General features: G+C 37.1%; 1 protein-coding gene across 3 annotated transcripts in view; it reads right to left on the reverse strand.

The window, feature by feature from the left end:
- ARHGAP29 (Rho GTPase activating protein 29) overlaps window positions 1-18,922 on the reverse strand; it is a 65,058-nt gene extending 46,136 nt beyond the window's left edge. The window contains exons 1-3 of one of the 3 annotated variants that reach the window (XM_050777795.1): window positions 18,828-18,922; window positions 12,404-12,640; window positions 760-894 (exon numbers count right to left, since the gene is read on the reverse strand). In XM_050777795.1, the coding sequence (XP_050633752.1) occupies window positions 760-894; window positions 12,404-12,608 (340 nt within the window). In that variant the 5' untranslated portion in view covers window positions 12,609-12,640; window positions 18,828-18,922. Of the gene's footprint in view, window positions 1-759; window positions 895-10,681; window positions 10,908-12,403; window positions 12,641-18,827 lie in introns of those variants that run through there. The other 2 variants (XM_050777894.1, XM_050777932.1) reach the window with 2 other exon arrangements.
- Window positions 18,923-25,520: the final 6,598 nt, after the last annotated feature.

A 25,520-nucleotide genomic window follows, 5' to 3' on the forward strand; every position in this document is an offset into this window, starting at 1 on the left:
ATTCCCTCTTATATAACAAATCGCATTTGACCACTACCACACCCAGCTTAAGCCCTCAGCTTCAACCCTCATCTAGCCCATTATTCCTAACAATCTCCTAATTAATTTCCCTGCCTCCTGTCTCATTTCTTCTCAAATACTCACTTCGTTCTCAATCTTTCTTTTATATACCGCAACCCAGAATAATTTTCACAATTTTGAGTGGCAAGTCATTTCATCAGAGGATAATGGTCCAACTCTTCATGCTAAGTTTTAGCATCTATATGCTATAGATACACACACACCCATACATATATATGATAAACTTATTTTATAATTTTGATTTCATTTTCACATTTTAAAATAAGGTCCCAATTAAGCCTTCTTTTTCTGCATTTGATTCCCTCTTTTAAGTAGTCACTAGAGATTACCACTCTCCAACACCAATTGTCCTCACATAACAAAGACTTCTTGTACACTAATCACCTCGAAAGAGCATGCACTCATTCATAAAAAACTCAAATTTTAAACATCAATTGTTCGGTTTCAGTTAGTCTTTTTAAAGTATTTGCTGCTAAATAAAGTTAGTTTTTAAAAAGAAGAAAGCTTTAGGTGTGACTTAGTGGGAATATTTCAGTATCAAAGTATATATTAACTCCTTATTGACATACATCATACAAATGCAATGAGAGGAATTGGCTATATATTCATTATAAACTAAAATATATCACTTGGCTCCTTTTTGCCCACAGCAACCCACTTTGACTATATCTTCCTTACCTTTCACTTTTGCAGTGAGCATTTCTGCAGCATTTTGAAGATCAACAGAATTGAGGTTCTGATGTTTATTCATTATAGACTTTAAAACACGGAGCAGTTCCTCTAGACGTATATGAATAACTTCTTTAAAACAGTCTTTAAAAAGAAAAAAAAATAATTTATTTCCAGAGCAAAGTTCCACAAATCTAAACTACAAAACATCACCTGAAGCACATTTCAAGTAGAAGCCTTGGTTACACAATTTTTGCCTACTATACGTTCATTTCTATCTTCACTGTTGCAATTACATACAATTTAAAAAGCCTTCAGAAAATCCTTAAGTCATTTTAATTCATTAAGGATTTCAAAGGCTCTCACAGTTATGGTCAATTTAAGTACTACATTTTTCAGTTTTCTCAGTTTTAATATGTGCTCCAGACTTCCCTTGAGACAACTTTATAACGTAAGTTTTCCTTGTCTTATACTTTTACTATCATATATTTATTTAACATATCCAGTAACTCAGGTATATAAAGATCATCATCTAACCTACACATTTTTAAAATTATGATATAATTTACCTATGATAAAATGTACAGACCTTTAATGAGTTTTTGTGCTTTTTAGAAAAACTGAATTAGTTGCCAATGATGAAAAATTGAGGGATCATTACACAAATTCTAGATTTTGCCTACTCCTGAAAAATCAAAATCTTTTACACTCAGGGCCACATTCCTCCTCGGCCACAGTAGCTGGAACAGAGCAGTGCTGCTCACTTAGATAGATGAGTTTCTTCTCAGTGCCCATTCATTTTCTCCCAGCCTACTCCACTCATTTACATCATTCTAGGTCAGAGAGATGCAGTTTTATTACCCCTTAAATAAGATGACTATATAATTTATCATTCAAACCAAAATACTTTTGCTAGTGGAAAGGGGGATGCTACTCACAGTCATGCTAGCACAACAATCACATTCTACGATCTTCATCCCAAGTAAATCAGAAAGTATAATCACCCTACCTTTAACCCCTGAAGTAATCCTCAAAAGTCTGACAAGACAACTACTTTAAGTACGGTACTCTTATATAATTTTCCTTTCTGTAAACTTACACAGCATTGGTTTTTAATAAGAGTTAATATCTATTAAGCACTTACTATGTGCTAGGCACTATTAAAAACAAAAGGATATTATTTCATTCAATGTAATACTGAATACTGTGATGGGTCATACTCATTATGACCCATGTATGTATATACACATATTTCTGTATCAAGTCATCTATATTATTTATATAAGTATATATTTTTATACATATTTATATCTTTTATACACATTTCTGTATGACTACATATAGAAATATTTATGTGTATATATTTAAACATATATACACATATGTACATATATACATACAAATGTATGTGCACATATGTATGCATGTATAAATATATTCATGAAAATGTACACATAAAATATGTATGTCTATATAAATATCTATATGTAAAAAAATATATATATATATATTTCTTTGTTAGTTGAGAGGGCCTAAAAGAAATGACAGTAGCAACAAGCACACCTAGCACCCAGATCTTGGTTTCTAATACTATTCTCCAATGAAAGCAACCAGGTCTCCTTAGAGAAATAGCTGATTCTAGGACCGGGGTAGAAATGTTCAAGATAAGTAACAAGCATCTTGTAATGCCAGAAAGGAAGGAAGAACTTAAAAAAAAAAAAAACTAAAACAAACAACAAAAAACACCCTACAGTGAGGAGGGCATGTCAAAGGTGCACAGGAACCAATTGAAAGTTTCCAATAGCCAAAGCTGGAACTATGTGAGCAACAAATAAAGTAATATTGGATTATAACCTAAAGTACATAACAAATGTTCATGAGTCCATACTGACATAAATGACTGAATACATTAGTAAACAGGGGAAAAGAAACAAATCTCTAGTGTAAAAGAACTGTAAAAAATGTGTGCAAATACTTTGCTCTCAAGAAGGTGAAACATAACTCTCTTACATATGACCTATGTGGACTAACTTCTTCCAAAGAGTGTAGTATGGAAAAGAGGACAAAAAGAGTAACTTGACAGTGGAGAAACTTGACAAACACTACTGAAGACAGGTGACCAAGGTCAACATCAACAGTGACAAATCATGTTCAAGGTAAATATCCTTGATATAAAGTGATGAAAACAACACTTTACATCTGTAATCTTCCTCCCAATATCCCATAACCCCGGTCTAATGAGGAGAAAAATGTCAGGCAAATTCTAATCAAGGGCCATCCTACAGAACACCTAATCAGTATTCCTTAAAATAAAAATGAGGGGCCGGGCGCGGTGGCTCAAGCCTGTAATCCCAGCACTTTGGGAGGCCGAGACGGGCGGATCACGAGGTCAGGAGATCGAGACCATCCTGGCTAACACGGTGAAACCCCGTCTCTACTAAAAATACAAGAAAATTAGCCGGGCGAGGTGGCGGGCGCCTGTAGTCCCAGCTACTCGGGAGGCTGAGGCAGGAGAATGGCGTGAACCTGGGAGGCGGAGCTTGCAGTGAGCCGAGATCGCGCCACTGCACTCCAGCCTGGGGCACAGAGCAAGACTCCGTCTCAAAAAAATAAATAAATAAATAAAAATAAAAATAAAAATAAAAATGAGGAAAGTTTGAGAAGCTTACAGCCAAGGAAGACCTAAGGAGAAACAATTAAATGTAATATGATAGGATCCTGGAAGATAATAAAGAGTATTAGAGGAAATCTATGGAAATCTGAATATAGACACTAGTTAATAATAATGCATCATTATTACTGGTTATCAAACACTGGCTCTATAACTCTAAGAGATGTAAGATGTTAATACAGTGTATGGACTATATGGGAACTTTGTATTATTATCTCAATTTTTCTGTAATCTAAAACTGTTCTAAAAAATAAAATCTATTTTTAAAATGAAATACAAGTAGGTAAAATATTTTAGGAATTTTATGTGTTGTTGAAATTTTCCCCATAAACATAATTTTAAAGCTTGATATACAATTTTTGTAATTCTTAGGGAAAATGTGAATATGCAGTTTAAATAACTGTCTTAATTTAATAAGTATCACTATTATCTCTTTTTTATAACTGGTAATGTTAGTTTGGTAGGTTTACTTAGTTGAGGCAATACAGTATAGTGGTTGAAAAGCATAGTCTCTGAAACCAGACTGCCTGACTGAATTCTAACTCCATGGCTGAGAAACCTTGGGTGAGTTACTTAGCCCCTCTGTGCCTCAGTTTCCTCACCTATAAAAAGAAGGTAAGGTAGCTAGTTCACAGGGTTATTGGGTTAAATGATTTAAAACACACAAAGCACTTAGAACAGTGGCTGGAACACAGTAGGCCCTTCATAAATGTTTGCAACTATTTTTAGTTGGTGGAAAAGTAAGTAATCGCGGATTTGGTCACTAAAAAAAATTATATATATGTATACATAGCCAAAACCTCAATTACTTTTGCACCAACGTAATATTTTATGCAGCAGTAGAAATAGGTTAATGATATAGGTTAGCTCTGAAATGAAATCTAGTAGATATGAAATAAAGGAAACTTCTGGGAAAATAATATAATTTGAATAGGTGTAAAAAAATCATAAAACCTTCCTTTTTTTTTTTTTTTGTCTTTTATTTTTTTTTTTTAGTTGAAGTCTCACTCTGTTGCCTGGGCTAGAGTGCCACGACGCAATCTTGGCTCAATGCAACCTCCGCCTCCCAGGTTCAAGCAATTATTCTGCCTCAGCCTCCCAAGTAGCTGGGATTACTGGTGCCTGCCACCACACCCGCCTGATTTTTTTTGTATTTAGTAGAGACAAGGTTTCACTATGTTGGTCGGGCTGGTCTCGAACTCCTGACCTCAGGTGATCCACCGGCCTTGGCCTCCCAAAGTGCTGGGATTACAGGCATGAGCCACTGCGCCCAGCCTATGGAACCTTCCTGATACGCTATTTTTTCCCCAGTTTTGTACAGCCAAATCTCTTATTTGGCACATATATAACTAACTAAAGCTGGTGTATGCTAGTACTTCTGCTGACTTAACCAAAACCAAGGTGGAGAGATTCTCATCACAGAGAGTTACACTGCCCTCTTTTTGAAACCTAATAAATGTTAGTCTTAGAAAAAGTTATTTCTATCCCATGTTCTAATGTTTTACAATAAAATTTTCAGGTATTAATACACTTAGGAAACATTAAATCTCAGGCCAAAAGAGCTTGATTTTCAGAGTGCCAACAACAACCATCAATACTCAAAATTAGTGTTGGGCAAAAACTACAAAATACTAATGGCCTAAATGCCTACATAAACCAAAGTAATACTGTGGTCTTCTCAGAATCAAGGAAATTAAACATGTAGAAATCCATATATTTCTAAAATTATTAAATGCTTTTCAACTTTCTCAGTTTTGATTTCTAATAGATACAACCCACATAAAAACTCTTGGGATCTTCAGTAATTTTTTTTTAACAGCGTAAAAAGGTCCTGGGAATCCCTGCTATAGTTTTTCTTAAAAATCACTGTATCCAATCTGTCCCTGGATTTCAAGAAAAATAAAAGAAAAAAAAAATCACTGCAACTGCAAAACACACTAATAATTGGTGGCAGCACAAATGATCTACAAACTTGCAATTCCTTTTTTTCCTACAGGGTAGCCCTAATAAACAGATCTTGAAGTTGTCCCCAACTAACATACTAAAAAATGGCGTCAGAATTATTTTAGTAAGAAGTTTCAGAAGCTCCTTCAGTTGCACTATAAAGAATTCCAATTCCTGAAATTAAATACCCTTCTGAAGCCCACAAATAAACAGAAATGAACATGATGACTAAATAAAGAAAATGCTAATCACAAAGGTTCATAAACTTTCCTATATATTTGGGCAGAAGGGTAAACTACAAGGTCATGAGCATGTCCTAATAATATTTCAGTTGGAACTTCATAAATCAGCAAGCCCTCAACTAGTTGTGCCATAAATGGTTTAAAGAAAATTCCATTTTTACCAAAACTGAAGAAAGTGGCTGCTTGATGCAGTAAAAAACAATAGATTTAGATAGAGAAATCTGGGTTCCAACCCTTGATCAGCTTCTTCCTTGAAAAGAACACATACAAAACTCTTAGCCTCTCTGATCTCAGATTCATCCTCAGTAAAAACACAATTGATAATACCTGTTTTACCTACAAGGTTGTTGTGAATATCAAATAAATAGAAATAAAGCTACTTTATAGTCTTAATATACATAAATGGCAATTACTACTAGTAATTCTGTAAGCCATTCAAACTACCTTTGAAAACAGGTTTGCCTCACATACAATCGTGTTCAATAACAAATACATTTATAGCTAGATCCCACAGTATTTTGACTAAGGAAGAAAAGACATTACATTTAAGTTTCAATTTCATTTTCTGCGTAAAATCTAAATTGGTGAATTATCTGAAAAAGAAAGTCATTCAGGATATGTTTTATTAAAAATTTCTACACCTCTCAAGTTATAGTACTTAATTGAGTCATATAACTAAATACAAGATAATTTTCAAATGCCATAGTGTTCACATTGTAAATGTAATGAAATTTAATTTATACTACAAAGTTATTATAGATGTGAATATAATAAAATTCAACTAAAGTCTTAATACTAGTTGTCTAGAATAGTAAAACTTCTGTATCCCAATGTTTGCTTACCTACTCACTCTGTAATACAGTAATCTGAATTTTAATTTACTATTTCACCCATCTGAGTCATTTATTTTCTGCTTCATTCCACTTATCAAGTGAAGACAGATTAGCCAGCTCCACTTTTTGTTCTCATGCATTAACAAAATACCAGTGTTTGTATTACCAATACTTCATGGAAATGCTTAAGTAAATAAATGAAAAAAACATGATGTTTTCTTTCATTAAAAAAAAAACCTGACAATAATTTGAAAATCAATCTTGTTAATTCAGCTTAACCTCTTTAGGGAAAGCAATGAAAATAAGGAGAAAAAATGTTTCAGAACTTATCACTAGGAAACTCCTTTTGCTGTGATGACTTTTGAAGTTACAGGATGAAAGTGAAGCCCGAGAAACAGCAACTTACTTTATTCAGCTACCGGGGATTATGAAAATAGTAACAACTGACATTTGAAAATGCTTATTCTAAGAGTTTTACACACATAAACTCATTTAATCGTCACAAAACCCCCATTATCTCCTTTTAATAGACACGGAAACAAGCATAAAGGAAGAAGATAAATAACTTGCCCAGGGCTACAAACGACTAGCAAATGGCAGAATGAGGATTCCACCTCAGGTATCCTGGGTCTAGAATTTGAGCTCCTAATCACTATGATATATTGGCACATGGTTGAAGAAGCTAAGCTTAATGACAAGTACTCTGCGATCTGCAATTTACCAGGCTTTAACTTCCAGTGAATATGCTAGTTACTACTATAAACATTGTTAAATGATATAAACCATTCTAGGCAAATGCAGAAGAGGAATCTAATGCACTGAGAACTGGCACAGGTGTAAATGAGCTATTTGTATATCATACTTCGTTTCTCAAAGATTCATTTCATACCTTCTAGTCACTAAACAATGATCTATTAACATTCACATTAACTTCTAAGTGATATCCATTAGAAATCACTTCTAAAAAGATTTATTTCTAGGGTAATATAGAGCAGTACACATCTGAGGCTAGCAGCTTAATGTGTCTAATATTTCACAAAATTTCTGGCACACTGTAAAGTTACATAAGAGGCATCAGTGGTAAAAGTAACAATGCAATTTGTCTGAAAAAAAAATTTACACATCCTCCTGTATATTCTCCCTGGGAAAAGAACTGAGTTAACCCACAAGACAGGATTTCAATGACGACTTTGTACATTTATGCAGAACCTCTCATAATAGAATATATTATTTAATGGTATTAAACTTCTCATTTAATAAAAAATTCAATAAAAACTTTTTATTCAACCTAACTGTTCAATAAAATTTGTTTTAGAAAGTTAACATACTACTTCTGACTATAGTCCTGTAAAAACAATTCATCAGAAGCTATCACTTATGAGGTCAGTGTTATTATTTTTTTAATAATATAAAGGTGATACACTCTTAAATTAGAAAGCATCTTTTAAAAATAAGAGAACTTGGCCGGGCATGGTGGCTCACGAGAAATCCTAGCACTTTGGGAGACCGAGGGGGGCAGATCACGAGATCAGGAGATTAAGACCATCCTGGCTAACAAGGTGAAACCCCGTCTCTACTAAAAATACAAAAACTTAGCTGGGCGTGGTGGCGGGCGCCTGTAGTCCCAGCTACTCGGGAGGCTGAGGCAGGAGAACGGTGTGAACCCAGGAGGCAGAGCTTGCAGTGAGCAGAGATCATGCCACTGCACTCCAGCCTGGGCGACAGAGCGAGACTCTGTCTCAAAAAAATAAATAAAATAAATAAATAAATAAGAGAACTTGACTAGTTCATCTGAAATTGGTCTTACATTTTTATCTTCCTTTCCAGCCTATTTAAAAACCAAGCCAAAAAAAAAGAAAAAAGAAACAAAAACAAGGCACGATAGTCACAAACCAAAAAATCCATTTTAAAATAGTACTATATAATAAAAAAGCTGTAAGAAATTATTAGACTATTTATTTTCCCTCAAATATATTTTAAAATGGCAGTTAATATTTCCAAGCACTGAGTAGCAGAACAATTAGATATTTTATACTATTCTTTCTAGCCCAATTAAAAAGCCTTTACATTTTCCATATTCTCAGATTTTGAGCTTCCTTGAATGCTATTCCACACGAAAATGGGGAGGTATGTCACAATGACAGACTTTAAAATTATTATATAAACTTGAAAAGCACTTATATGAGTCTGTTATTTAGAATTTAGAACACATTATTCCACGGGGAGGAAACCATAAACCTGAATTGGTACTTATACTGCACATATATTAATCTACAGTGTTACAATTAAACACAACATGCATATGCATAACTGAGTGCCTTCAGCATTTTCATATAAGATAGAACATTTACTCCGCAATTATTCCTAATGTATCTTAATGACACTGGACAGAGATCTAAAACTTCAAATTCCACATCTGCTAGTTGTATAAGGCTACAAGGTAACCTCCTCCTGGCGGTTAAGTAGTGGAAAGAGAATTACCAAACTCTGTCACTTAACTTACCCCAGCAAGAATAGAATATTTTCAGTCCTCTAATCTTCCACATTAAGCTATTTATATTTGTAAATTTGAAAATTAGAGATAAACCATATACATATCTTAACCCTGTTGGGAGTACAGAGCTCTTTGGCAGACATTTACATTTTTTCTAATCAGTTCCTCAATGACGATTACAATATGAGCTTCATATTCTCAGGAAATTTTCATTAATTTGTTTTCATATAATTTGAAAACAAATACTGAGCTGTCTTCTTAGGTCTAAACTGCCAACATTCAGAACAATGCATAATAATCTCCAACTCTAATCAAATTTTGAATTGCAGATTCGTAAAACTGATAACATCTGGCACAAGTGCCTCATTCTTAACAAAAAATTAAATGAATTAAGCCATATTCCAAAGCTAGTCAGTAGAACTAAGCCTAGAACCTAGATTCTGATTCTCTTTTCAGAGCTTTTGCTGCCATCCTTTACTACCAATTTAACCAAATCATATAACCTGGCCATTATTTATCAGCAATAAGACATTGATGAAATCACATAAGTTATACATACATCTCATCTGTGAAACAGAGCTAAAGGTACCTGCCTTTGAGGGGACTGGGTGATTAAACTTGTCTGTATGACAAAGTACTCTGTAAAATGAAAAGCACCATATACAGTTATATATCATTTCTAACTACTTGGAGAAGGTAAAATGTAGCCATAAACCAATCATGAAGCTGTTTATCTAAGACTAGCCTCAACCTATGATTAAACATCTCTGGTAAAAGTCAAGTGACTGCACATTACTGCTGCAGTTAGTAATAAAGGTATTAACAGATAAAAGTTATTACAGAGAAAATGGTATTCTGATTAAACCAAAAGATGATTTAATTGTATATCTACATTCTTTATTCTTAAGAGCTGCCTTTTTGGCTTAACAATTAACAAATGTGAATTAAAAGGTAATAAACAATGCCAAAAATATGGCATCTTCCTCTTAAGGAGGCAATACACAAAATATTGGGAGGGTTACTGAGAAATTACTGACAAGGCTCTTCCACTTTAAGAGAAAAACAGTGAATGAAACGGCTCTTTGCTGTCTGGCCACAGTTCAACATTGCAGTGATAACCACAGAAAAGAAGTCCAGGGATATTTCTCAACACCCAGAGATGAAAAGCAGGGCTCATGACTATAGGGATACATGTAATAATACCATCTTAAATAGTTAGAGCATTTTAAACATTTTACCTTTCCTGAAGATTACATCTCACGAGATCTTTGTAATACTTTTGTTAAGTAAATAAGGAATAGTCTGATATTCTAAAGAAGCTGAAAATCATCAAAATTAAAAACACACACAATATTATGTAGCATTTTACTTATCTTTTATAATGAGGTACATTTATGTTTATAAAACAAAAAGGTTCCATCAACTCAAATTAACTTGTTTATTTATAGATTTTGATAACAGTATTTCAAAGACCAAAAAACCAAATTCTTGTTATATTCAAAATTCATCCTGACGTGGCATACATATATCCTTTTAATTCTGATTGAAGACTAAGCATTAAAATCAACCCAAAGGTAAATAATGAACATCCTCTGGCCATTGCATATTACTGCGTTGGTTATCAAAAAAACAGTTTATCCATTTTGTAATTAATTTGTTGACCATAAATTGCAAACTTTTTGATAATGTCCTTATGAATTCTTAAAATTAAATTTCAGTGAATATATTTCCATACATATCCTTTTACCTCAAGGGGTAGTCTCTTTCTGTATCTTATTTTTTTCTTTTCTCACTTAGGATCAACTTTCAGTCCCCATCCTTCAGTATTCTCTGAAGTGTCTGCTCACAATTTAAAACTCCTATAAAAATGTTTTTTGGAGATAAGAAGTAGTCCAACTTGTTTTAAATTACTATCATTTTAAATCTGTGACATAAGGATAATTACATAAAATGAAGATTTTTTAAGAGATATAAATCTCTTAAGAAAAACAACTAAAAACAAATAGAAATCCTAACTAGAAATCTTATTTATGTGAATAAAAATGCATTTAAATTGGTGTATTAAATAAAATACGGTTTTATACCTTAAATCAAAGTAAATGACTTGTCAACTAATACATCATTTTAAATTTCACCTTAAAAATTAACCCACTTAATGAACTGTATATCAAGAAGTATAAATTTTGTTTGTAAATTTAAAAAATCAAACTAGTTGAGAACAAATTGTTATTACAAAGTTATGCTTCTTTAAATAAATGGGAAATTAATCATTTTGGCAAATTTGCTACCATTATAATACTTAATGTACTCAGGGTATCTTTCCACAATAACTTTAGGTAACTTCACTGCCATTTAATCATCCACAATCAGACTTCAAAATGAAGCTATTAAAATGAATGGGAATATGAACAACTTTTCTAATAATATTTATACAGTCTCAAAAGAATCACTTATGTGATTGCTGTTTTAAGGAAAACTCAAATACTAAAACTTTGAGGCTTCAATTCCAGTCATTTTGGGCATTTCAACCTGAAAATAACAGATTAGAAATAAACTCTTAAATTTAGTACAAGCACAAGATACAATTTTAGTTTTTCAAAATGTCCATCAGAAAATAAGTATTTAACTTATATACATACATAGAACTATTTATTGAAATCTTACAAATTTCTATAAAGCCCCAGGAGGTCTCATATAAGTAACACTGAGAATCTTCATTTTTATATCTAGACATACCACCATGAATATGGAAATGAAACTGCCATTTATCACAAAAGAATAGGAGCTGTTTTTGTAACTATTAATTATCACTGTCATCAAATTTAGACCTAAGAGGTGCTAAACATTGAAAGACAGGTACTAAGAACGAGTCAGAGATAAACAATCTTTTACTTTAGGAGAACAGAGTCTAATGCTCCATTATCCATTTCTAACTAGACAGATAATTCTGTGATTAGCCCTTAATTCAAGATGTTACAGATCAGCAAAACAGAATTAAGTCTGAGTTTTGTAAAAAAAAAAAAAAATCACTGAAGCGCAGTCATTTTAGATACCAAAACTTCATCTAAAATGTGGAAAGCTGAACTAGGTAACAGTGTCAACAACGTAAATTATAAACATTAGTCTGCTTATTTAAGACCAATCAATGCACTATGTTACCATTAACAAAAAGGTTGAAATCCCAATGATCTCAAGTTTTCCTACATCAAATGGACCCAACCACAGGAATCAAAGATATTTTTCTTTTTTGTATTCTTATTCCCTCACACTAAAGTTTCTATTATGTATTATACTATTATTTAATTATAAAATGGTTTACATTGTAACCATCAAAGATTTGGGGAAAAAAGCCCTAAAATCTCTAAAGCAGAATACCCTATTGCTACCACGGTGTACAAACTTATCTGCAGGCCAGCATTTAAAATTTTACGAACTATCCAGTAAGAATGCTAATAGAAAAGTGACAAACCTGAAAATATGGCTTCTTTCAAATATAGTAACATGTGGGAGAACTTCCTGATATCATTCACCAACTCCTTGATGTAATCCGGATCAAAAATAGAGTTGGAACTTAAGGACTTGAGCCCCATTTCAGAAGCTGTAACATCAGTAGAGAGTTGGCCTGATGCCCAAGCACGTTTTTTCTTTGTCTTTTTCTGTTTGTGAGCAATCATCCTTTCATGTAACAGTCAGAAAAACAGAAATCCTTAAGGGGGCAAGAAACAAAACAAAAACAAGCGGGGAGAGAGAAAAAAACACAAATACTAAATCAGCCAGGGAAATATTACACTAGATTTTCAACAACAGCCCACCTTGGTATCCTATTTTTAAATTTTTAAAAACCAATCATCATTCACTGTATTATTGATAATAGCAGTTTGCATTTATTAAGTGCCAGTAATTCTGACAACTCTGACATGCAAACCACTGTTCTTTACATTTCACAAATGAGGAACCTGAGGTTTAGAGGTTAAAACTTTGTCTAAGCTCTCAACTGATAATGAACTAGGACTTAAACCCGTATCTGCCTTGAAGTCAAAATCCACGCTCTTAAAAACTCCCTGTTGATTCCTAGGGTACAGAATTTTATCTAATTGTAAAAGTTGTTCTGAAACATCACTTAGTAGAAGGTCATATTCTCCTTCCATGACATCACCTTCAAAAATAAAGATGAGATATGGGGTTTGAAAAAAGAAAGACCTGTTGTTAAAATCCTCCTCTGTCACTTATCATATGATCTATTCATCTCTTTACTTCAGTATGCTCATTTATAAAATGGGAATAACATCCTGACAACACCTATCTCAGGAGATTATTGTAGGGATTACGTGACACAATGATACAGAAGTGTCGAGAACATAAAAGTTCAATTACAGTTGGTTTTTCCTAATAATGCATATACATACATATACACAGACACACACACACGACACATCCTGGGTTACCAAGTCTCATCAAGGATATTTCTTTGTTGAAAACAAGTTACAAGGGTGTCCACTAATCTGACATATCCTGACTGGTTAAATAAATAAATGTGTGATTATCAGAGCAATATTTTTGATAATCTCAGGATGGTAGTAAAAAGGTAATCTTTTGGTATGAGAAAAATTTAGATTTGAATCCTGGCTCTAATATTTTCTAGATAGGTGACCAGGACAATTTTATTTATAGGCTTGTGTGAGGATTAAAAGGGATCACAAAATAAGACTTCATATGTTAAAACGCCTAATATTGGCACATAGCTGGAACTCAAGAAAATCATAGTTATTGTCTTCTTCACTCTCATTTTACCTTTCCAGAGTTAAAAGTTCTAATCTTGTTTGTATCTCTGGAAATCAAAAAGGAAATAATTGGAGAAATTAAATTAACTCACACTTTATTATTGACACTTTTTTCAAGTATTTTGTCTTGAATATTTGGCTACTTTAAAAATGGTAGATGACTAAGGACTTCTATAAAATTTACAGTAGAAAGTTTTTTGGGTTTTTTTTTGCGGTGGGGGGAAGGGTTGAGTCTGGGTCTCACTCTGTCACCTAGGTTGGAGTGCAGTGGTGTGATTATAGCTCACTGCAGCCTCAAACTCCTGGGCTCAAGCCATCTGCCACCCCCAGCCACCCATGTAGCTGGGACTCCAGGGACACACCACCACATCTAGCTAGCTAAAAAGAAAAAATTTTTCTTTTGTAGAGACACAGTTTCACTATGTTTCCCAGGCTGGTCTCAAACTTCTGGGCTCAAGTGATCCTCCTACATCAGCCTACCTAAATGCTGGGATTACAAGCATGAGCCACTATGCCTGGCCCACTAGAAAGTTTTATGCAATATCCGTTTCTAGTCATATGTAAGATATTTTATTGTACTCCTTCCTATATCTCACCCAACTCCATAGTTTATTTTTCTTTCTGATCTACAGGGTTCTCTAATCAATCCACTTCTCTCTACTGCTACCACACTAGTGAATTACCATCATTTCTTTTCTGAGCTACTATACTACTTTCCCAACGATCTATCTGCAACCATTCTTGTCTCATCACAAATGGACTGAACATTTCAAACACAGATCTCATAACGTCGTTTCTCTGCTGAAAACCCTTCCAAAGGACAAGTGAGAAGCTATCATGCTTTATAAGGCTCAACATGAGATCTAGCTCCTACCTACCTGTGCAATGTTATATGGAGACACACCTGCTGGCTCTCAACACTCCTGCCACACACACCTCCTTCTCATTCTTTCAACAGTATTTGTTTACGATGACACTCACCAGGAAATAATTTCACATAATGAGCCAATATACATGTTAAGGGTATCATATTTGTGTGTGGCACAGCTTCTGGGTAAGGCTCATGTGATGTATGTGAGGTTTTTAAAATTCCATCCCATTTCATTTTTAAAAATGCTGGATGCAACTCACCAATTTGGTTTCACACACGTAACAGCTCATGATCCTACAGTTTGAAAAACACCAACTGTTCAGCTCAGGGTCCTGTCTATAAGTAATTCTATTTGCCGGGAATATTCCTTCTCCTTTGTTAACTCGTTCTGATCTCAGCTCAAAGCTTACCTCTTCAAAGAAATGTTCCGGGACCATCCCCATCCCCCACAAAACCACTACCACCAAACCAGAGTAGAATCTCCTGTGAGATGTTCTATAGTATCCTCTACTTTTCATCACTGCTTATACCACAGTTCAAATAGATCACCTCTTCCTAGCTAGACTATAATCTCATGGAAATCAAGACCACGTCCGTTTGCTAACCATGTGTTCTCTGCTCATAGCAGAATGCTTGGCATATGAGGAATTAACTACTTAGAACTATCTGCAGATAGGCTTATAAACTTAATAAAGTTTCAATTAATTTTTATAGAAACAAAAATAACTCTGGGTTGTTGCAATGTTTCAAAGTGAAAATATATATATTTTTAAAAACTCTCTAAAATGGTATGTTTGAAAAATAAAAGCATATGAAGCTGAGGGAAGATCACATAAAACTGAAATCAAAGTTGGATTTCTATTATTGCTCCTCCTGATTATTAAACTGGGGACCCCACACTTTATAATTTTTAAAGTTTATTCATTGTCATTTTGATAATCTCAAATTATTTCTGAAAATCTAACTTCTACATTTAAACCAGTTTCAAAACTATCTAACATTAATCCTTAAATGTGTGCATCATTTCTAAAATGAATCTAGGGCAATTTTTGAGCATTATTATTATATCTAAGTCTTCTTTCCCATCAACAAAAACAAAACAAAAATTCAAAGTGCCTTGTTTGGGCAGCTCTTTTACAAATCACTAACCAAAATGCCTATTAGCCTAACAAAACATCACTCTTGCAGTTTACCTAATAAAGTCATTCTGTTTAGTTATGACAGCTTTTAAGCTTAGTAAATTAGAGAATTGGTCACTGTCACTGGTAAAGATGGCTACAAAAATTAAAGACATTAAAACAATTTACCTATTTTAGTAGAAATAATTTACTTAAGTAACTACATATAAAATAGTAGCCTAAACTTTTAAAGTGTTTCAAAACTGCTGGAACATTTTTAAATAAGACTTTAAAAATCTGCAAAAAACAAACAACAACAACAACATCATCAAACACATGGCAAGGGGAAGAACTCTTCACCTCTTATAAAAAAGAATGATACCTTACCTCTAGCCAGCATTATAATGATTAATGTGCTGATTTTGTTATATATTACTACTTTTCATATTCCAGAGTAAAAAAAGAAACATTACAATTGAAAAAATGCTTAAAATAACAAACTTAACCCAAGCTTTCATAAATGAACTATGATAATGAGAAGCTGGGACAATATACACTTTCCAAGATCATACACACTATTTTCTCATGTGCTAAAATGAATATTCTCTTGTTGGCAGTAACATAAAATGTAGTTACTAACAGACTGCAACTGGCAACTTAATTAGGTAATGATGCATGCAAAGTACTTAGCAGAGTGCCGAACCATAAAGAAAAGCCATTATTGGCCGGGCGCGGTGGCTCAAGCCTGTAATCCCAGCACTTTGGGAGGCCGAGACGGGCGGATCACGAGGTCAGGAGATCGAGACCATCCTGGCTAACACGGTGAAACCCCGTCTCTACTAAAAAAATACAAAAAAAAAAAAAACTAGCCGGGCGAGGTGGCGGGCGCCTGTAGTCCCAGCTACTCGGGAGGCTGAGGCAGGAGAATGGCGTGAACCCGGGAGGCGGAGCTTGCAGTGAGCTGAGATCCGGCCACTGCACTCCAGTCTGGGCGACAGAGCGAGACTCCGTCTCAAAAAAAAAAAAAAAAAAAAAAAAAAAAAAAAGAAAAGCCATTATTACTAGCAGTGCTTCATTGTGGGAAATTGTTTTTGAACAAGATGTAGCTTCACTACAATACATTAGTGGATTGTGAGCAAGAAATACAGGACTGGAAACAATTGGAGAAACTTAACTGACTCTGTGGAAACCTACTAAAAAGCTTCCAAGTGAAATTTGAACTGTGCAAATAGACTGTTGTGCAAAATATTTGTGACACACTAATTCTGGTGCATCTCTTTCAACTTCAAACCAACAATATTAAAAACATGTATTATCCACTTCTCAAAGAATTCTGTAGCAAGTAGAAAATCACCGTGCAAAACCACTTTCATCGTATGTTGTAAATCTAAGTAATGTGTGCATTAGAAATGTAGACACAAACTTCCTATCCCCCACGACTTCAGGAGCCTGTGTCAGTCAAATGTCTGCTGCCCCACATACCCCCTGCCAAATGCACATTATGGCAGTAGTTTCATTTTAGGCTCTCTAACTGAAGTGTAAAACTGCCCCAAATATCTATACTTACTATTTCCCATTTTACCATTTCTTCTTGAGGAAAAATTGCCAGATATTTCAGAAATCTGCTATTTCAGTACAATTTCAGATTTGGCAAGAATCTACTTAAAGATGCTAAAAAGATGAGACGAGCTCATTCTGAAATGATGATTAAATCTTTAACTATGGTTTCAAAAAGCACTCTCCACAAAAACAGAATAGGGACATGTGAGAAACAGTTTTATCAATACTATGTAAACAATTTTTAAAGGAAAGCATGCAATACACATGCACTTCATTTCTGTACAGTTTGAACCCAGCACGCTTTAAAAAGAGGAAGCTGCCCAGCACCCCACGCCTCCAGAATGTCTAGCATTCCTGGCAGGCAGGGCTCTCCTTTGACCAGCCAAAACTACCCTTTGCCAAAGAGCAAGTTCCTCATCCAAGAATTTAAATAAAGAGGGAAGAATGGAGCAACCAAAATGGACAGCCGACGTTGGTAACGACGGACAAAACATAAACGATAGACAAGAGATACAATCACAGAGACAGATGGAGAGAAGGGAAGGAGAGCTCAGCTCCTGTCATCAGCAGGTAACATCCTGCCCTCCGAAAAGATTTCGGGCCAATACCCTCTGAGAAACATACTTTTAAAAAGATCAACACAGAGAGAGACAAGAGGCTCGTCAGTCACGAGGGCTCCACCTTGAAACGCCCGACTCCAGCTAACCCGTCCAAAAAAAGTACTTTCTTTAATTAAAACTGTCAAACCCCAAAACGCGTCCACAATTGAACCGGGACAAACCTCTGAGACTGAGGGAAACTCTCAACGAAACCCAAAAGACAGAGACCAGGAGAAAATGCACCACGGAAATCCTAAAATATCTCAGGAATGAGAGCCCAACTGGAGTGAGGGCTGCGGTCAGGGCAGGTGGGAGCGGGGCTGGAATCCAGGCAAGAACACAGACCCATAGTGGTCAGGAGCACGGATTCCGGAGCAAAAGCGCCTGAGTTTAGTCCTGACGCTGCCAACTACTAGTCTGTGTGCATTGGCAGGTTTTTAACCTCGGTTTCCCGTGTGAAAACCGAGTCGAACAATCATGGACTGTTCTGAACATTGGAAGAGTTAAAATGTGCAGTCTTCAGAACAGCAGGCGGACCCGTGGTACGCGCCGTGTGCTAACTTTCATTACGATCTTCACCGTCTGCCCCGGCCACCGCTGGCGTCCTCCCCGGCTGGTCCGCGTCTGCCTCGCCGTACGCGCCCCTAGCCCTGGCCGGACCCTCCCCGAGGACTCCAGTCCTGGCCCGAGGGCACCCGTCCCAGAGCAGCCCGCCACCGCTTCCTCTCGGGGCCCTCCAGCGGGCCCCCGTCCTGGCCCGGGCGCTCCGCGGGCGACCCAGCCCGGAGCCACGACCCGGCCACGAACGCCACCTCCCTCTCGGGGCTCCATCCCGCGTCCCGGAGCGGACCCCGCCCCACACCCGCCGACCCGGAGGGCGGCAGCTTCGCGCGCTCGCGCGGGCGACCCCAGCCCGGAGCCACGACCGCCGCGGCCGGAGCGAACGCCACCTCCTCACACTCACCACGGCGCTCCATCCCGCGTCCCGGACGCGGACGCCCGCCCCACACCTACGGCCGCCGCCACCGCCGAGGGCTGGAGCTCGCCGCCCCCATCCCCCACGGCCTGCGGACGCCCGGCCAAGCCGCAGCCGCAGCCACAGACACCACCACCACTACAGCCGTCGCCGCCCCGCAGCTACCGCCACAGGCCCGCCTACCGCCCGCCCGCCCCTCCCCCTGGAGCCCAGTCCATTGGCCCGCGCTCCCGGGGGCGGGGCCGGCGACCGCGGCAGGTCGGGGCTGCAACTAGCTTGCGCGCGGAACGCGGCCGTCAGCTGCGCCCGGTCGCTCGCGGTCCCAGTGTGACGGGCTGCGTCGGCCGCCCTTTTGGCTTGCAGGGGGCAGGGAGAGCGACTCAGAGAAAAGTCACCTGAGGACTAGATGCGGCTAATGGCCAGATGAGCAGCTACATTTCTTATGAGGCACTTCTGTGGATCGCTGTTTTCCTCCCTCTTCCAGGGGTTAGAGCCTGGGGAAGGGCGCCACACGTCTGAATTAAGAATGAACTACCTCAAAACCAGCCATCTACTATGCCCCTTTGCCCTCTATGGAGGGTAGGCCTATTTTTTTTTTTTTTTTTTTTTTTGGAGACAGAGTCTCGCTCTATCTCCCAGACTGTAGTCCAATGGCGTGATTTAGGCTCACTGCAACCTCCGCCTCCCGGGCTCAACTGATTGTCTCACCTCAGCCACCTGAGTAGCTGGGATTACAGGTGCCCAGTACCACGCCCAGCTAATTTTTGTATTTTTAGTAGAGGCGGGGTTTTGCTATGTTGGCCAGGCTGGTCTCGAACTCCTGACCTCAGGTGATCCACCCGCCTCAGACTCCCAAAGTGCTGGGATTACAGGCGTGAGCCACTGTGCCCGGTCCTTTCTTTCTTAGCTGCACTCTCAAACTCACTTCATAATGAGAAAAAAAGAAAAAAGTCTGAGAAAGATGGAATAATTATAGCAAGCAGGGCTAAAAAGCACACGGCCCCCATATCACACCACTCGCTGGAACAAGCGATGGCACTTATCTCAGTGCTGGAACATTCAGAAAGAAAGAAATAGAGAAACAGAGGAAAAAACACAGAGAGGGAGAATGTGGGTAGTGCTGGGGTCTGACAGAAAAATGACCACACAGAGGAGAAACAGAAAAAGACACAGGAGAATATGCTGAGGAGAAGTGGAAAGAAAATGAGGTGCAGACACAGGAAAAGGGAGGAAAACCGAGGAAGGCAGAAACAAGTGAAGGCAAAAAGAGAAAATAAGGAAGAGAAATAAAAGGAAAGACTACCCACTTAACAAACAGAAAAGGAAATGAGCATGACAGAACCAAAAGTAGGGTAGTGGGGCAAGAGAAAAACTCATTGACAAAGAAAGAGAAGAGGGACCCCTTACGTATACGTATCTCTGAACCCTTACAGGAAAAACAATGCCAAGAAAATACAACAAATTTGGCTCCTCGGGTGCTACTTAAAAAAGATAAATAAGAAAACTCAGCTCCTTGGTTACTTTGGCACCATACTGGATTTTTTGGACTCAACTTACACAGATTTTCCCCTCAAACCCCCAAAATAATAGTCCAAGGTCCTGCCACAAATACTCAGCAAACTTCAAAAACCAAAATTCCTTCTAATCGTGCTGAAAAAGAAAAATGCACCAAAGACTCTCACCATGGAAACCAATGATGCCTGAACTGAAGCAAACTAATAAGAGGAGACAAAGGAGTCCCCAGGCCAAGAGGAGGCTGAACAGTGCAACTACGATTCAATCATAAGTAAGGTTTTTGGAAGGAAATTTTTGAGGAAGTCCCTCAACCTCAAACACCCTCTTAAGTCTACTTTAAAACATATTATTTTGCACTTATACACCATTTCCCTTAATAAGGGATTAATTGGAACTGGATTAATAAAGAGGATTGTGTTGCTGATTAAAATGGAACTGGAAGCATCACTGACAAAATCATGAACAAGTTCCTGATGGAGAGAAAGGGTGTATGGATGGAGGTGGGGGTGTGGCAAAGAGAAAGGCGCTCACAAGGAGGGAGAGAAAATCAGGGAGAGACAAAGGGAGGTGTAAGAAGGAAAGAGAGACAACTATAAAGGAGAAAGAAAGACAAGAGGGAAAGAAGAAATATGCAGAGACAAGGGGAAGCAGAAAAAGAAAATGAGATGGAGAGAGATAAGGAAGATAAAAGAGACAAACAGAGGTGACAGAGACTACCCACTGATAGAGAAAGGAAAGAGGGTCACTTCTCACATGCAAACAGTTCTGGTGGAAATGAAGCCAATTAGGCTCTGAGGTTGTTACCTTAAAAATATAAATATAAGAATCCAAGGCTCCTTGATTACCTGCTTCCACAATTATTTTTCAGACTTAATTTAAAAATTTTTTTCCATTAGGCCTCAAACCTAATAGTACTAATATGACAAGCAGTACTGAAGACACCTAAAAAACAAACACTCCTTCAAACCCCACCAGAGGATGATGCACCATGGACACTCATCCACTGATGACTCAAAATTGAAGGACATCAATGGGGGATGAAGAAAGAATTCTGAAGGCCAAGGAGAGTGGGGTTGGCCAACTCTCAGGAAGCTCAAGGAAGTAAAGTCTGCCCCTCATATCTGCTCTGGGTTATTCTTAACACCCCCCAAACCAGAACTACCTCTAAACCATCCCAAAACAGCCAACTACTGTGCATAGGACCTGACACAGTCACAATAGCTGGCTGTTCGGGAATCAAGGAATGTTACTTAGATGGTTAAATAAACTATAAGTAAGGTTGCCTAAGGGAAATTTTGAGAAGTCTCTCAATCTCAATCCTCCTCTTAAACCTTTAAAAGAATACATTATCTGCCATCCTTCATCCAGAGGATGATGACATTGGGGAATATTTGCAAAAATGGTAGTTCACTTTTAATTTAAAAGGGTTATTGTATTAATCTCCCATGACTTGAATTTGTTTGAAGTAATTTATCACACGAATACACTTTAAATATGAAAAGCACATTAATGGATGCAATAATACCTTTCTGCAAGTCCAAAATTCTTAGCTTATGATAAAATTGTAGTGTTCAGAAAAAAAGAGTAAAACCATCAGTGTATCTACCATAGCAGTCCAATATCTTAAGTTTTTCAACAAGTTGCAGAAAAACATTTCTGGAAGCAACATATAATTTTTTTTAATACTTGTGTTTTTACCATTTGTATTATTATTGCCTCTAGTAATTTTTCCTTCTCAAACAGAAATTCACATCCTCTATGATGCTGTTCAAGTCAGCCATTCAGTGCAGCCTTAACTTTTATATTCCCCACATCTTCCTCATGTGTTCTCTTCAAAATGTCTGTGGTACCAGACTGAATGGATTAGTATTCTTTCTATCCACAGTGGTGACATTATCAGCATTGTTAATTTTGCTTCATCTTCCTGAAGACAATTCTGTAGTTTAGGTAGCCTACTTTTCATAGCAGAACATGGGTCTAAAAACATTTGACAGTATCTGGAGACATTTTTGGTTGTCATAACTGGGGAGGGGGATTCTACTGACATCTAGTGGGTAGAGGCCAGGGATGCTGCTAAACTTCCCATATGCATAGGACTGCCCTCACCCCCAACAAATAATTATCCAGCCCAAAAGGTCAATGGTGCCAAAGTGAAACACCTGTTCTATATCCAACTACCACTTTTTAAAAAGCTATAAGATCTAGGAACATGTTAACTTATGCCATAGTGTATACCCAGAAAAATCTGGACTGTGGGCCATTTTATAGGATAAACATGATTTCTTCAAAAAATAAACTGCAGGAAAAATGATGGAAAGAAAAATCTCTAGATTAAAATATCCTTAAAAGATATATCAAATGCGGCCAGGCACGGTGGCTCACGCCTGTAATCCCAGCACTTGGGAGGCCGAGGCGGGCTGATCACCAGAGGTTAGGAGTTCGAGACCAGCCTGGCTAATATGGTGAAACCCCATTTCTACTAAAAATACAAAAAATTAGCCAGGCCTGGTGGTGTGCACCTGTAATCCCAGCTATTCAAGAGGCTAAGGCAGTAATGTCTTGAACCCGGGAGGTGGAGGTTGCAGTGAGCCAAGATCATACCACTGTACTTCAGCCTGGGCAACAGGAACAAAACTCCGTCTCAAAATAATAATAATAATAATAATAATAATAATAATAAAAAGATATTTCAAATGGAGGAATAAATACAAACAGACATACTCTTCCACTGTAGTAAACAACTAGAAAAATAGAGAAAATATGTATTGTTTTCAGACACTGAACTACACACAGCACTGGGATCGGGGCCGCCATCTCTGAGAGATGGGATCACAAACAAATGAGGTGAGCCCCACAATTACCCCAACTTTCTGCCTCAAGTCACATTCTTGACCATGGCACTCTTAACAAGTTGAAGAGACAGAGATCTTAGTTCCAGGAGACTGGAGTCACCAGAATCTGTAGGACAGAGTACTAGAGACTATGGATGCAGAAAAAGAGCTCCAGAAACTTGCATAGGGAATTTCTTAATTATCTTGCTGAAGACTAAGATGCACATGTATACAGCAAAACACCACAAGGATTGGCAAAGGATTTCCAGAAAGCTATAGATGGACAATTCCCAGGTTTCCCACAGGGCTGGAAGAACTCCAAATTTTCATCAGCCAGAGTAGAGAGACCTACTGAACACCCCAGGGGAGATCCCAGGGCAGGCCTCATAGTACATCTAACCCAGCTCTAGTGAAAACCGTACTCTAGCCACACTCCAACAAAGCTTCAGAACAGGCACATTTTATAATTTTGTTACAAACGTAATAATATGTTGTGGAATTTATAACATATACAGAAGCAAAATGTATGACAATAGCATAAAGGAGGAGGAAATGAAAGTATACAGTAAGGTTCTTACATGATAGGTAAAGTAGTATAATATTGTTTGAAGGTATACTGTAAGTTAAAAATGTATAATAAAATCTCCAGAGATAAAGTTAATTAAGCCAATAGTGGGCATAAACAGAATTTCAAAAAATCAACAACAACAACAAAAAAAGCAGGACAAGAAGAAAAAGGAAACAAAAAATGGAACAAATAAAACAAACAGCAAAGTAACAGACTTAAATCCAATCATACCAGCCGGTCGCGGTGGCTCACGCCTGTAATCCCAGCACTTTGGGAGGCCGAGGCGGGCGGATCACAAGGTCAGGAGATCGAGACCACGGTGAAACCCCGTCTCTACTAAAAATACAAAAAATTAGCCGGGCGCGGTTGTGGGCGCCTGTAGTCCCAGCTACTCGGGAGGCTGAGGCAGGAGAATGGCGTGAACCCGGGAGGCGGAGCTTGCAGTGAGCCGAGATCGCGCCACTGCACTCCAGCCTGGGCGACAGAGCGAGACTCCGTCTCAAAAAAAAAAAAAAAAAAAAAAAAAAAATTCCAATCATACCAATAATTACATTAAATATAAATAATCTAAACAGCCCAGTAAAAACGCAGCGATTCTCAGAGTAAAAAAGTAAGACCCAACTATATTTTGCCTATTAAAACACAGACTTGAAATATAAAGACACAGATATATGGAAAGTAAAACAACAGAAAAAGACACACCATGCAAACACTAATCATAAGAAAGCCAAAGTAGCTCTATAATATAGGTATCAAAGAATTTTACCAAGGATAAAAAGCAACATTTCATAACGATAAATGAGTCATCTCATCACAATGACAAGAATCCTGAAGGTATCTGTACCTAAAAATAGAGATGCAGAATATGAGAAAAAAACTGAGAGAAATGTATGGAAAAATATACAAATCCCCAACGACAGTTAAGATTTCAACATTCTTCTCTCAGTAATAGAATAACAGAATATCATTAAGGATCAGTAAGGACATAGAAGACTTGAATAGCACTGTCAATCAACTTGACCTGATAGACATTTACAGAAGATTCCACCAAAAAACAGCAGAATACACATTCATTTCAAATGTATACGGAATATTCACTAAGATAGGCCATATATGGGATGATAAAAAGAAGTCCCAATGAACTTAAGAGGACTGAAATCACACAGTGTATGTCCTCTGATCAAAAAAAAAATTAAATTTGAAACTAGTAACAGAAAGATAACCAGGAAATCCCCAAATATTTGTAAATTATAAAATATAACTTTAAAATAACCAATGGGTCAAATTTCCACAAGGGAAATTTTAATATATTTTGAACTGAATGAAAATGAAAACCCATTTCAAAATGTGGAGATTACACAGTAAAAGTCATGGTTAGATAAATACACAGTTTTAGATGCTTTATTGTAAAAGAGAAATGTCTAAAGTCAATGATCTAAGCTTCCATTTTAAGAAGCTAGAAAACAAAGAGCAAATTATACCTAAAGTAAGCTGAAGTAAATAATGATAAGAACATAAATCAATGATTTAGAAAACAGAAAATAGAAAAAAATCAATGTAACCAAAAATTGGTTCTTTGAAAAAAATCAATTAAATTCTTAAATATCTAGCTAGACTGATCAAGAAATAGAGAAAACACAAATCACTAATATGAATGGAAGAAAGAACATCAGCACAGACCCTACAGACGCAAGGATAAAAGAATACAAGGGAATGTTACAAACAATTTTGCCAATAAACTTAAAAACTGAGATGAAATGGAAAAAT

Source organism: Macaca thibetana, chromosome 1 (assembly GCF_024542745.1).
Source record: "Macaca thibetana thibetana isolate TM-01 chromosome 1, ASM2454274v1, whole genome shotgun sequence".
Lineage (NCBI taxonomy): Eukaryota > Metazoa > Chordata > Mammalia > Primates > Cercopithecidae > Macaca > Macaca thibetana.